The sequence below is a fragment of the Oratosquilla oratoria genome, chromosome 12 (assembly GCF_046742065.1).
Source record: "Oratosquilla oratoria isolate Oo_2021 chromosome 12, ASM4674206v1, whole genome shotgun sequence".
Lineage (NCBI taxonomy): Eukaryota > Metazoa > Arthropoda > Malacostraca > Stomatopoda > Squillidae > Oratosquilla > Oratosquilla oratoria.
Window position 1 is genome coordinate 60191934 of NC_134788.1, and position 13341 is coordinate 60205274.

Consider the following 13341-nt stretch of genomic DNA (forward strand, 5'->3'; position numbering starts at 1 on the left):
AGGAAGAAATAGACATGGAGAGGAACGAAAAGCATAGAAAAGGAAGATTGATGTACAACAAAACAGACTTTGCAAAACTAAAGAAATTCTTCCGGAATGCAAACTGGGAAAAAATTTACATGGAAGAGACAAAAGTGGAAGAGAAATGGAATATCTTGATGGATATTTACAATGAAGGGGTAAATAGGCACGTACCAAGACAGAAGCGAGAGAGAGTGTACATTAAATGCTAGTTCAACAAAAGATGCAGTGAGGCAAATGACAGAAGGGACAGAGCTTGGAAAAGGTGGAGAAAAGATAAAAGAAGAAATAGAAAATGGCAAGTCTATATAAACTATAGAAATTAATATGTTAAAGTGAGAAGAGAGGAAAAAGGAACCATGAAAAGGATATTATAGATAAATGCAAAGACCAACCCAAGCTATTCTATCGATACGTGAATGGCAAACTTAAAAACAAGCAAGAAATGGTGAAACTACGCCAAGGGAATGTAGAATACACAGAAGAATTAGAAATGGCCGAAGTCATGAATAATCACTTCAAATCTGTCTTCACTAGACAGAAAGCACAATATTGGGACGAAGGTAATGAGTGAGATAACAATAACACAAAAATGAATATTAGAACACCTATCAAAACTTGATATCAGGAAATCACATGGCCCGGATGGAATTGCAAATTGGATTATAAAAGAATGCAAAGAAGAACAAACAGACAAAATACATAACATAATACATTGCTCACTCAAAGAAGGAAAAATACCAAAAGACTGGTAAAATGATATTATTGTACCAATATACAGTATAAAGGAGGAAACAAGGAAGAACCAACTAACTATAGCCCAGTCTCACTAACAAGCACTGTAGCCAAAATTTTGGAAAAAATAATCAAGAAAAGATGGGTGAAACACCTGGAAGACAGCAGTATAATAAACCCAAGACAATTTGGGCTCAGACAAGGAAGATCATGTACTACAAACTTGATATGTTTCTACTCAAGATTAATAGACATGGTGCAAGAAAGGAATGGATGGGCTGATTGTGCCTTCCTAGACTTACAAAAAGCTATTGACAAAGTACCACACAAAAATTATATAAAAAGAATGGAACCTACAGGAGGGTTACAAGAGAACCTACTAAAATGGATGGAAGACTTCCTGATTGGTAGAAAGATGAGAGTAGTGCTCAGAGAAAAATATTCAGACTGGAAAGAGGTGATCAGTGGAGTACCGCAAGGATCCTAATTAGCTCCAATAATGTTTTCTGTTTATGTGAATGACATGGATGGTGATGTGAAATGTTACACGAGCTTCTTTGAAGACGACGCAAAACTGTTAAGGAAATTAAAAACTGAAAAGGGTTATGAATCACTGCAGGAAGACCTGAATAAGGTAGGAATTGGAGTCAGAAATGGGAAGTGGACTTCAATATTAACAAGTGTAACATAATGGCGTTTGGAAAAAAGCAAAAACAGAATATCAGGACAATATAAAATTGGAACTAAGGAGGTAAAGAAGGAGAGATCCAAAAAAGAGTTAGGTGTATATTATCTCAAACGACTTGTCCTATAACAAACAGATAAACAAAATTGTTGGAGAATCCTACAACTTGTTAAGATCAATAAAAGTGGCATTTACATATTTGGACGAAGAAATTATTAAAAAAAAATATTAGTCACACTGAAAAGGCCTAGACTAGAACATGCGGCGACATTGTGGTCATCCAGTACCAAAAAGAATATAAAGAAAGTAGAAAGAATCCAGAGACCAGCAACAAAAATGGTACCTGCACTTGCAAACTTGTCATATGAGAAGAGATTGGCTAAACTGGAGTTACCGACTCTGGAGGAAAGAGTTGTATATACTGTGAGTGCCAATTGCCTGATGTCTGGAATTGTCATATTGTATTGGTCTATTATACATGTAAATTACATGATTCAGGCTAACTGCAGCTCACGGCGCATAATGTTTTGATTTAAGTATGTACTTTACGACATATGGAATATAATATTGGAAGTGTACATGGTTGGAACTGAGTCATTACATTGGTTCATTATGTATAATAAAATTGTGTTGTGAAATTATGTTAGATGATAATGGTATTGTTATGAAGAAATTTAATCAATTAATTTACGCTCCCGTTGTATTGTTCCGCGATAGAAATTAGTGCTATTGTGGTGTTAATGAGTGCGAAAGAAAGTATTACTGTATGGTGAAGGTATACTGTATGTGAGCCAATAAAATTTTGTGTACTGTAAACTGTGAACCGAAGAAGACATGTATGGGTTATTGTAGTAGTGGAATTGTTACCCTCTGAATGCACTGGGTAGAGACGTCAGTAGTAGACCACTTCTGAGCGTTCCCTTTAGTGACTGTCTATCATGTGGAGAAAACGTGTGTTGAGCAAATAGCCAAGGGAACCCCTTTTGGTGACCATTAAGTGAGAATGTTTCTGTAATGTGTTTGAATATGCAATAGTAAGTCAAATGTAGAAGTCACATAATTAATATCGTATATTTGGTTTGTCAGACCATGTATGGATGGAGATTGTAAGGAGCGAATCCATGATGAGCCATGGCGGCGAAACTAATCATGGTATGTAGTCATGTCAAGGCTAAATCGGTTGCGTGGAGTACTGAATCATGGTAGAAAAAAAATTGACATTGAAATGTATTTAATCATTGATTGTAATGGAATGATTGTCAATGTAATCTATTGATTATAAATGCAAACATTTGATTATGAATGGTATTTACATATACCATACACCAAGCCCGAGGGTTATTAAAAGATTATGCGTATGAAAGAAGATTCTCTCTTATTCCCTTTGTACCTCAATTCACATACAACGGGCGCAGGCTGTGATAATACATATTTTAAATGCGTTGTAAATATGAACACTATTAACTTCTATCTTCATTTTCTTTCCTTCAGATCTCTTCTAAGGTGTGGACTATAAGGGTATGGTATTGGGAGTCCCAAGGCTTGGATTCCAACCCAAATTCCTATCCGTTGACTAGTGTAACCATACCTTATCAGTTTAAAGTACGAGTGGAGAGGAGTAGTCACTGTTTACTAGCTCTCTTTGTATGTGCGGTGTGGATATAGTGAATGTGGCAGGGAAAGGGCGCCCGGAGATGGTGATTTCCAGAGGCGGGAATGCCCGCGCGTCAGTGTGGGTTCCACAGTGTAACAAGGGCCCCGGGTGTGTGCATATGTGCGTGAGTGAAACGAAGGCAGGAGACGCCGAGAGGAAATTGTGTTAGAAGTTAGACGGTAGGAAATTTAGCATAGGGACCGTGTGGTGTGTATCCAAGGAGGATTAACCCATTAAACTCCGATGACAAGATTCTTTGTCATTTGGTCAAATAAAACAAAAAATCATAAAACACCAAAATGTTTGATCAAACACCAGAAAAATATGACGTCATTCCTCGCTTCGCTCGCGAGCGAAGCGAGGACTGACGTCATACGATCTTCTGTTTACACGTAATGACAAATTGTAACAACCTTTTCATTACAATAAATCGCTACAATTTATCGTAGCATGTAAACCTTGCTTAAGTATTAAAGATGACCATCTCACACGATTTGAGCAAAGAAGGGAGGCAAATAGGAAAGAAACATGGAGAGAGTGAGAAGAACCCAGGAAATTTTTGTGTGAACAGAGGAGATCCCTGAAGCAGGTACTTGGGATAACTCCAGAAGCAAAATACTCTCACTGCTCAGTAAATTATGCATCACATTCAATAATAAATCGGGTCCAGCATAGAGTAGGCTACATAACGTAAATAAGTTGAATACGATTTTTTAGTAATGAGGCTAAATGCTTGTTTTACAGGATGTGTGCCCAAAGCATTGTAGGTTTGAAAGAGAACTTACAGAATACAACATTGAAGGTTATAAGTTGATATAAAAAACATAGGGAATGCAGTGGAAGATATTACTATGTTACAAAAGCTAGAAGTGCAAATGTTATGAATCTGTGACAAAATTATGGTGAATATATACGCATTGAAGTAGGAACGGAATAAAATCCTTGTTACTGAATTTGATATATAGTAAGCCTAATAGTTCCAATGAAAAACAACCAGCTTCTGAAGCTTATAAAAGAAATAAGTATGAAGTTAATGGCACAAGGTAATGTGTATATCCAGTATATCCTTTTAGTTTACATTCTTGGCGGACTGCCTCATTGTCTTCCGCGGTACGAAAACCCAATAGAAACCCACTGCATAATTTCTCAATACAATGTGTAGTGATTATGATATTGTAACAAGGATTTTTTTCTTTGTATTTACTCCCTAAGTTCACTTATTGTTAACTGAATACAAATAAGTACTTTTTAGTATGAGCGGTTACTAAGTACAGACTTGAAAGAATCTTTGGGATTCCTGGAACACTTGTGAGGTCCAGAAGTGGCATGGAATTTAGAGGCACACAAGTCATCGATGTAACAAGCAAGTGTTATTATGGGCACTCGTCATTCGTGTACATGTATTTATTGTGTGGTAGAGGTTATTTTCCTTATCTGCCGATTACTTATGTTGCCTGGTTTTATGTTATTTCTAATCGTATATGGGGACTGCCAATTTGGTAAGCAGAATCAAGTTTTGTCAAAATGCTTAATTATTGTTTACATTCTCACATGTTAGGTATGCAAAGACAATGGCATATATACAAAGCCACAAATTAGGGAATGTGTTTCTATGACTACTATATTCTCAGCAAAATCTTTTTGATGCAAAGGATGTGGGTTACATGTTGATCATATATTATTTGGGACTGGAATATTTCAAGTACATGCAGTGAAATTTCTCACAAGAGGAACCACTGCCTCACAAAATATCAATAAGTAATTTACTTTTTTATATCAGCAGGTTCCATGGGCAGCAACATTCACTATACTTTAACCAAATAATGGGCTTTTGTTGTCTTTGTGAATTTTTTAGTAAGATTGGCATGGGCACTAAAAAGTTTTCACAATAATAATAATAATATTGATTTTAATTAATGTGAAGTGTCTGTTTCTGAATAATCATAACTCAGCAAACTACTCCCACCATATGCCTTGTTTTTTTGTAGTTGATAGAACGGGAGGGGGAAAGGGGTGTTTAACCTAACCTAACTGTAGGAAGAGAGAGGTGAGGTGAGTTTGACTACATTTTTTTTCCTTACTCTGAAGATGATAGACATAAAAACATATTGTAGTTTTATTTATGGGCTTCTGATCCTATTTCTGCCAAAATTCACTCTTTTATCCACCAATTCTGTGGTGATGGGAGAAGCATTCCTAATGAACAAACACCAATAAAGGAATGCAGTAGTCACACAAACGTTGATATCTGATATCCTTGATTATTGGGTGTCTCTTAACCCCTTCAACTCCGATGACAAGATGTCTTGTCATTTGGTCAAATAAAACAAAAAATCATAATAAAACAACAAAATGTTTGATGATCAAACAGCACCAGAAAAATATGACGTCGTCAGTCCTCCTCGAAGAGGAGGACTGATGACGTCATATTTTTCTGGTGCTGTTTGATCATCAAACATTTTGTTGTTTTATTATGATTTTTTGTTTTATTTGACCAAATGACAAGACATCTTGTCATCGGAGTTGAGGGGGTTAAGAAATTGTACAAATATTTTATATTTCCAGTTATCTCTGCTATTGTATCTTTCATCATACGCTGATTATTTCTATTTATTTATTTATTATTATCATTTTTTTTGTGGTTTCTCTTTGCAGTGTTTATTCATCCACTCTTGTATCTTAATGCTCTATTAATTTTCACATTACCAGTCACCTAGAAAATTAAATATTATGTTAATTTATGAGTATATTCATATACAAAAGCCTTTTCCCCCCTTACAAGAGAGGTAGCCAAAAAAACAAATGCATAAAATCCACTCCCACCCATTCCATCCCCACACTCCACTCCCATTCACCCCCCTCCCTCCCCCTTATCTTGGCTCCTGGATGACAGGTCATCCCTGCATCTTGCCCACTGCCCTGGGTCAGAAGCAGTGTTGCAAGACACAGCACATCCACAGTAAGGCTACTTCATTTAATCAGTGACCCCCCTCTCCCCCTCATGCAGAAAAAGAGAAGACGGGTAGGAATTGCTTCGGGCTGCATCAATTTATCACACATACTCCCTCACCCCACCCACCCACTCCCTTTCATGCATCGCCCCCTCCTGTTCACTCTTTCCACCTCTGCTTTCCACACCTCTTTTAATAATCTTCCTTCACTCGTTCTTTCCATGTGTCCAAACCATCCCCATACTCTTTTATCAACCCTATCTCCCAACTGCCTTTCCACCCATGTTCTCCTCCTCACCTCATTTCTCTCTCCAGTCTAGTAACTACTAACATACCACTTCTCAGGCATCTCATCTCAAACACATTCCAACACCTTCTCTCTTCCTCTTAACATCCATTCTCAAATGTCTATTTCTCATTACACTTTTTAATCCCCCAAGGCAGTTACTTGCTTCTTTTAGTCTACATTCTACCTCCATCTCCACTCTCTTTTCCACACCTCTAAAAATATCCACTTCCTCCAGTCTCTTTCCCTTAATACACATTTCTAGTCTGCTACCACTTTTTCCCCTTGTACATCTCATCACCTTACTTTTACCCACATTTATCTTCAACTTCCTTCTTTTGTACACCTTCACAAATTCTGTCACTAACATCCTCAATCACTCCTCTGATCCTGCCACAAGCACAGTGTCATTAACAAAAAACAATTGGCTTATCTCTCGCTTTTATCCATTTTCTTTAACCGTCTCCAACCCCCAGCCCATTACCCTTGCATTTACCTCTCACACAACCCCATCCATGTATGAATTAAACAGCCAAGGCAACATGATGTATCCCCTGGTGAAGTATCCCCTGGTGAAGTCCCACCTTTACCTCAAACCACTCACTCCATTTCTGATTCTACCACAGGCCTACTCTCATAAAAACTCTTGACTTCTCTTAACAGCTTTCCTCATATTCTATATATCTGCAATACCTCCTACAGTGCCTTCCTGTCTACCCTGTCATAAGCCTTTTCGAAATCCATAAAGGCCCAAAAAACATCCATGCCTTTTCCTAAAGCTTTCTCACATATCTGTCTTACCACAAAAATCTGAGCCACGCAACCCCCACCTGTCCTAAACTCTCAGTGTTTCTCACCAATTCCCTCTGTTCCTCCCCTAATCCTCTCAATCAATACCCTCCCATAAGCCTTCCCAACTACACCTAAACTTATCCCTCTGAAACTACTACACTCACACTTGTCCCCTTTTCTCTTGCAAAGTGGAACTACACAGATACTCCTCCAGTCCTCCAGCACTCTACCCTTTTTTAAACAAACATTACCTCACCATTCAGTCCACAATTTTTTTTTTTTTCCATTCTGCATGACACCCATCCAACTCAGGTGCTTTACCTGCTCTCATCATCTTAACAACTGCCTTCACCACACCTTTCCTTATTTCTCCTCCATTTTCCTTACTCATCACTGTCATTTTCTTAGTACCTCCCACTGCAACTTCCCAGGTGACTGAACCCCCTCCTGGGAATAGGTGCCACCTGTGTAGAGCCAGTGGCCAGGGATATTTGCTGCAGTTTGGCTCCTTTTCCTTTTCTTCCTCATTTAAGGAGTTCACTTTAAGCACCTCCCTACCTACTATCCTTTTCATCTTTTTCCATGTATCCTCCACTTTCAACTTACCTTCCACCAAAATATGTTCTGATATTCCCCACTCTCTCCCCTTAGAATATGTACATCCTTCACTCTTCCTACTGTACTTCAGGATACCACTTTATAGTCCATTAACACCTTATCTACCACCCTTCCAGCCACCACCCTCTCCCATGTGTACTTACTTATCCTTAACTCTTTTCCTAAACACTGTATTTGTTATCATCATCTCTCTAGACACATCTCCATCATCATCTCTCCACTATGATTTTTTCCTGGAACTCCACACTTCCCAACCTCCCCATCTATTGGTTCATTTCCTACCCTACCATTAAGGTCTCTCAATATCACTACATTGACATTTCTCCCTAAACCCTATATGCACTCATTTAAATCTATCCAAAAAGCCTCCCTTTCCCCTACACTCTTCTCACTATCAGACACATATGCATTTACAAAAATCCACATCTCCCCAGTTTCACCTTCATCCACATTAACCTTGAAGAAACCTCCTTCCACTCCACCACACATTTACCTATCTCTTCATTTATTAGTATAGCCACCCCTTCTCTCCCTTGTCCTCTCTTCACTCCTGACAGCCTCCCAACTACACTCCCAAACTCAAACTTGCCCCTCCCTTTCAACTTAGTTTCACTCAATGCCAACACATCCATCTTCATCTATTCCACATCCACACACATTAAAAGACCTAAATCTTAGGGTACTGGTTGTAAAACTCCCAGACCTTATGATATTGCCAAATACGTTTATAAGTAACATTGCCAGAGGAGATAAATACTTGAAGTGGTTATTTCCACTGAATAATTATAACAACAATATACTCTTACCATGTATCATCCTTGAAGGTAGAGGCGAATCTAACCTAACCTAGGTTTAGATACGGACAGGTTAGAATATATTGACTTAAAGTAATTTACTTTTCACACAAGGAATTTTATTCAACCCCCCCCCCCCTCCCATGGAAAACAAGTGATTTGCTGTAGAAATCAATATAAGATTTTAGTCAATTTCTCAAACATTGATTTATGACATCATTGATTGGTGTGTGTGTGTGTAGTGATCTTGTACAAAAATTATAACAATAATTTCATATTTCCAACCATGCTGTTGTATATACTGATCTCTTTTTTTTTGGGGGGGGGGCTCTATCTCTGTGCAGTGTTTATTCAGCCACTCCTTATTAATTCCTGATAAAGTTTTACTTTCCCAGTCTCTATTTTTTTTTTAAATTTCTTTCCAACTCCACCAATTTTAGCATACATTCAATCTTCCATTTTTTTTTTTTTAAGCTTCTTTGATGCGAGTTGTTTGTTCCCTTCCCCTACTACATTTTGGTTAATGCCCCACTGTATTTACCTAGTTGTATTTACCTAGTTGTATTTTGCAGGAAGAGGAGCTATGCTTGTGGTGTCCCGCCATTGTATCTCGCAGTGTCTAGTTTGCTTTTAAACTCATGAATGGTTTTTGCGCATACTATTTCATTATCCAGTTTGATCCAAGTGTCCAAAACTCTATGTGGAAAACTGTTTTTCTTCAGTTTTCTATAGCTATGTTTTTTTATTTTCTTTCCATGTCCTCTTGTGTTTCTCTTGTCCCAGTTAAGTAAGTCCTCTCTATCAAGTGCCTCTGTGCCTTTTATGATTCTGTAGATGTTTAGTAGGTTAGCTCTCTCTCTTCTTTACTCCAGTGTCGGTAACTCCAGTTTAGCCAATCTCTCCTCGTATGATAGGTTTGCAAGTGCAGGTGCCATTTTTGTAGCTGCTCTTTGAATTCTTTCTATTTTCTTTATATTATTTTTGGTACTGGGGGACCACAATGTTGCCGCATACTCTAGTCTAGGCCTTATCAATGTAACCAATATTTTTTTATAATGTCTTCGTCCAAGTATGCAAATGCCACTTTTATTGATCTTAGCAAGTTGTAAGTCTCCCCGACAATTTTGTTAATCTGTTTATCATAGGATAAGTCATTCGTGATGATTACTCCCAAATCTTTTTCGGATCCTACTTTACTTCCTTGGTTCCAATTGTATATTTTCCTGATATTCTGTTTTTGCTTTTTCCAAACTCCATTATGCTACACTTCTTAGTATTAAAGTCCACTTTCCGTTTTTTACTCCAGTTCCATATACTATTCAAGTCTTCTTGCAGTGCTTCACAGGCCTTATCAGTTTCTACTTTCCTTAACAGTTTGGCATCATCAGCAAAGAAGCTCATGTAACATTTCACATCCTCCTCCACGTCATTCATATAGATAGCAAACATTGTTGGTGCCAGTACAGATCCTTGCGGTACTCCACTGACCACCTCTTTCCAATCTGAATATTTTTCTCTGAGCACTACTCTCATCTTTCTACCAGTCAGGAAGTCCTCCATCCATTTTAGTAGGTTCCCTTGTATTCCTCCTATGTGTTCCAGTTTTTTTTTAGTAATTTTCTGTGTGGTACTTTGTCAAAGGCTTTTTGCAGGTCTAGGAATGCACAATCAGCCCAACCATTTCTTTCTTGCACTATGTCTATTAGCCTTGAGTAGAAGCATATCAAGTTTGTGGTGCATGATCTTCCTTGTCTGAACCCGAATTGTCTTGGGTTTAATGTGTCGTCTTCCAGATGTTTTACCCATCTATTTTTGATGATTTTCTCATAAATTTTGGCTATAGTGCTTGTTTGTGATACTGGCCTATAGTTGGTGGGTTCTTCCTTGTTTCTTCCTATATATATTGGTACAATGTTAGCATTTTTCCAGTCATTAGGTATCTTTCCTTCTTTGAGTGAGCTATGTATAATGATGTGTATTTTGTCCGTTAGTTCTTCTTTGCACTCCTTTAGAATCCAATTTGCAATACCATCTGGGCCATGTGATTTTCTGACGTCTAGTTTTGATAGATGTTCTGATATTTCTTTTTGTGATGTTGTAAACTCACTCATGTGGGGAGATTGCTTGTTATTATCTATGTCCCAATTTTGTATTTTCTCTCTGGCGTATTTGCATACGCTCGTGTTACTCATATTACATGCTTTCAAAAAGTTAGATGTTGAACTTATTTTATAATTTCTTTCAGGTTGAGGGTAAATATCAACATTTCCTTTGAAAAGGTATGTAAAGATTACATATATCTGATACATAATAAAGAGGATCTGTTGTGGCATCTATGGCACACCTATCTCACGAGTCATCAAAAATATCACATGACCTGCACTGTAGAGAAATCTTTCCAATGTGACTTGTGTGATGCAGCTTTCTCAGGAAAGAGTAATCTTAAATGACGTGATGTCCCACACCGTAGATAATCCTTTCTAATGTAACCTTTGTGATGCACCTTTCTCACAAAAGAGTCATCTCAAATATCACTTGATGACCCACACTGGAAAGAAACCTTTCTAATGTGACCTGTGTGATGCAGCTTTCTCAGGAAAGGGTAATTTCAAATGACATGAACCCATACCAGAGAGAGGCCCTTTCATGTGACCTGTGTGATGCAACTTTCTGATGAAAGAGTCATCTCAAATATTACCTGATGTCCCACTGGAGAGAAACACTTCCAGTGGGAACTGTGTGATGCAGCTTTTTCAGGAAAGACTGTTCTTAAATATCACATGATGTCCCACACTGGAGAAAAGCCTTTCCAATGTGACTTGTGTGATGCAGTTTTCTCACAAAAGAGTAATCTCAAACAACATGTGATGACCCATACTAGAGAGAAGCCTTTCAAGTGTGACCTGTGTGATGCAACTTTCCCTAGAATGACAGCTGTCAAGTATCACAAGATGACCCACACTGGAGAGAAGCCTTTCAAGTGTGACCTGTGTGATGCAGCTTTCTCAGGAATGCCTGGTCTTAGATATCACATGATGACCCACACTGGAGAGAAGCCTTTTCAGTGCGACATGTGCAATGCAACTTTCTCAGGAAAGAGTGCTCTCAAATATCACGTGATGACCCACACTGGAGAGAAGCCTTTCCAATGTGACCTGTGTAATGCAGCTTTCTCAGCAAAGGGCGCTCTCAAATGCCATGTGATGACCCACACTGGAGAGAAGCCTTTCCAATGTGACCTGTGTAATGCAGCTTTCTCAATAAAGAGCCGTCTTAAAAAACACACACTGACCCACACTGGAGAGAAGCCTTTCCAATGTGACCTGTGTAATGCAGCATTTTCACAAAAGAGCAATCTCAAACAACATATAATGAACCATGCTGGAGAAAAGCCTTTCCAATGTAACTTGTGTGATGCAATTTTCTCACGAAAGAGTCATCTCAAATATCACATCATGACCCACACTGGAGAGAAGCCTTTCCAATGTGACCTGTGTGATGCAGCTTTCTCACAAAAGAGCAATCTCAAATATCACATGACAACCCACTCTGGAGATAAGCCTTTGAAATGTGGCTTGTGCGATGCAGCTTTCTCAGGAAAGAGTGCTCTCAACTATCACCTGATGACCCACACCGGAGAGAAACCTTTCAAGTGTGACCTGTGCAATGCAGCTTTCTCAGGGAAGAGTCACCTTGATAATCACAAGATGACCCACACTGGAGAGAGGCCTTTCAAGTGTGACCTGTGTGATACAGCTTTCTCACTAAAGAGTAATCTCAAACGACATATGAGGACACACTGTAGAAAAGACTTTCCAATGTGATCTTTGTGATGCAGTTTTCTAAGGAAAGAGTAGTCTCAGACAACATGTGATGACCCACACTGCAGAGAAACCCTTTAAATTTGACACTTGGGATGCAACTTTATAAAAAAAAAAGAAATAAACTTAGAGTGATGTCAGATGTCATATGATGAATTTTTCATTGTTGACGAAAAATAAATCCAATTTGTTAGCCTAACTTTTTTTTTTTTTTCTTATTTATGAAGGAATTATTTCAAGTGTCACATAGTAACTCACACTTCCTCGCAAAAAAGTTGATCTCATGTATTGCGTGAGGACCCACACTGGTGAGGGGCCTTTTCAGTTTGATTTGAGTGATTTAACTTCTCTGTATGATGCTACTTTCAGCTATTAAGTAATGGTTGACCATTATAGACTTGTTTGGTTGATGAATTGTCACATACGCGTATTGTCAGTTGTAAATGTGAGTTGCAATTGTGCAGCTATTTGAATGACCTTTGATTGGCCCATTTCATAATTGCTTTTATCTTGTATGTAATCAAAGTTTCTAATGAGTTCCATTAAGTGCACAAATGTTTGTGTAATTAAAAAGAAAATATGAAGAATATTAGAGAATGGTGTAACTGGTGGATATAGGTATCTGCATGTCATGACGGATACAGTTATATTTACTTTAGTGTTGTGTAAAGTTGCCTGGAGTATATGCCACTGTTAATTGTAGTCTGTCTTACTGTAAATTATATCTATGGTAATATATTCAGCAGTATTTATTTTATCCTTTGAGACACAACTCCCACATTTCAATTAAGTCTTTCCAAGAGTGGTATCAGATGTCATATGATGAATTGTTCATTCTTGACAAAGAATAAATCAAATTTGTTTGCCGACCATTTATTTTTTAAGTTATTATTTGTGCCAAGAATAGCTTGTTCGTGGTGTTTAGTAGTAGTTGTGCATGTACTTGTTCTTCTATCTCAACTCCTGAGACAGAACCTCTTTGCT

At 38.0% G+C, this 13341-nt stretch overlaps 1 protein-coding gene across 1 annotated transcript; it reads left to right on the forward strand.

Annotated features, from left to right (window-relative positions):
* Positions 1 to 4372: 4372 nt before the first annotated feature.
* On the forward strand, positions 4373 to 13073 carry LOC143030813 (uncharacterized). Its single transcript, XM_076194031.1, has 2 exons — positions 4373 to 4594; positions 10782 to 13073. The coding sequence occupies exon 2, from the start codon at positions 11317 to 11319 to the stop codon at positions 12358 to 12360; it is 1044 nt and encodes a 347-aa protein (XP_076050146.1). The 5' UTR covers positions 4373 to 4594; positions 10782 to 11316; the 3' UTR covers positions 12361 to 13073.
* The last annotated feature ends 268 nt before the right edge of the window (positions 13074 to 13341 follow it).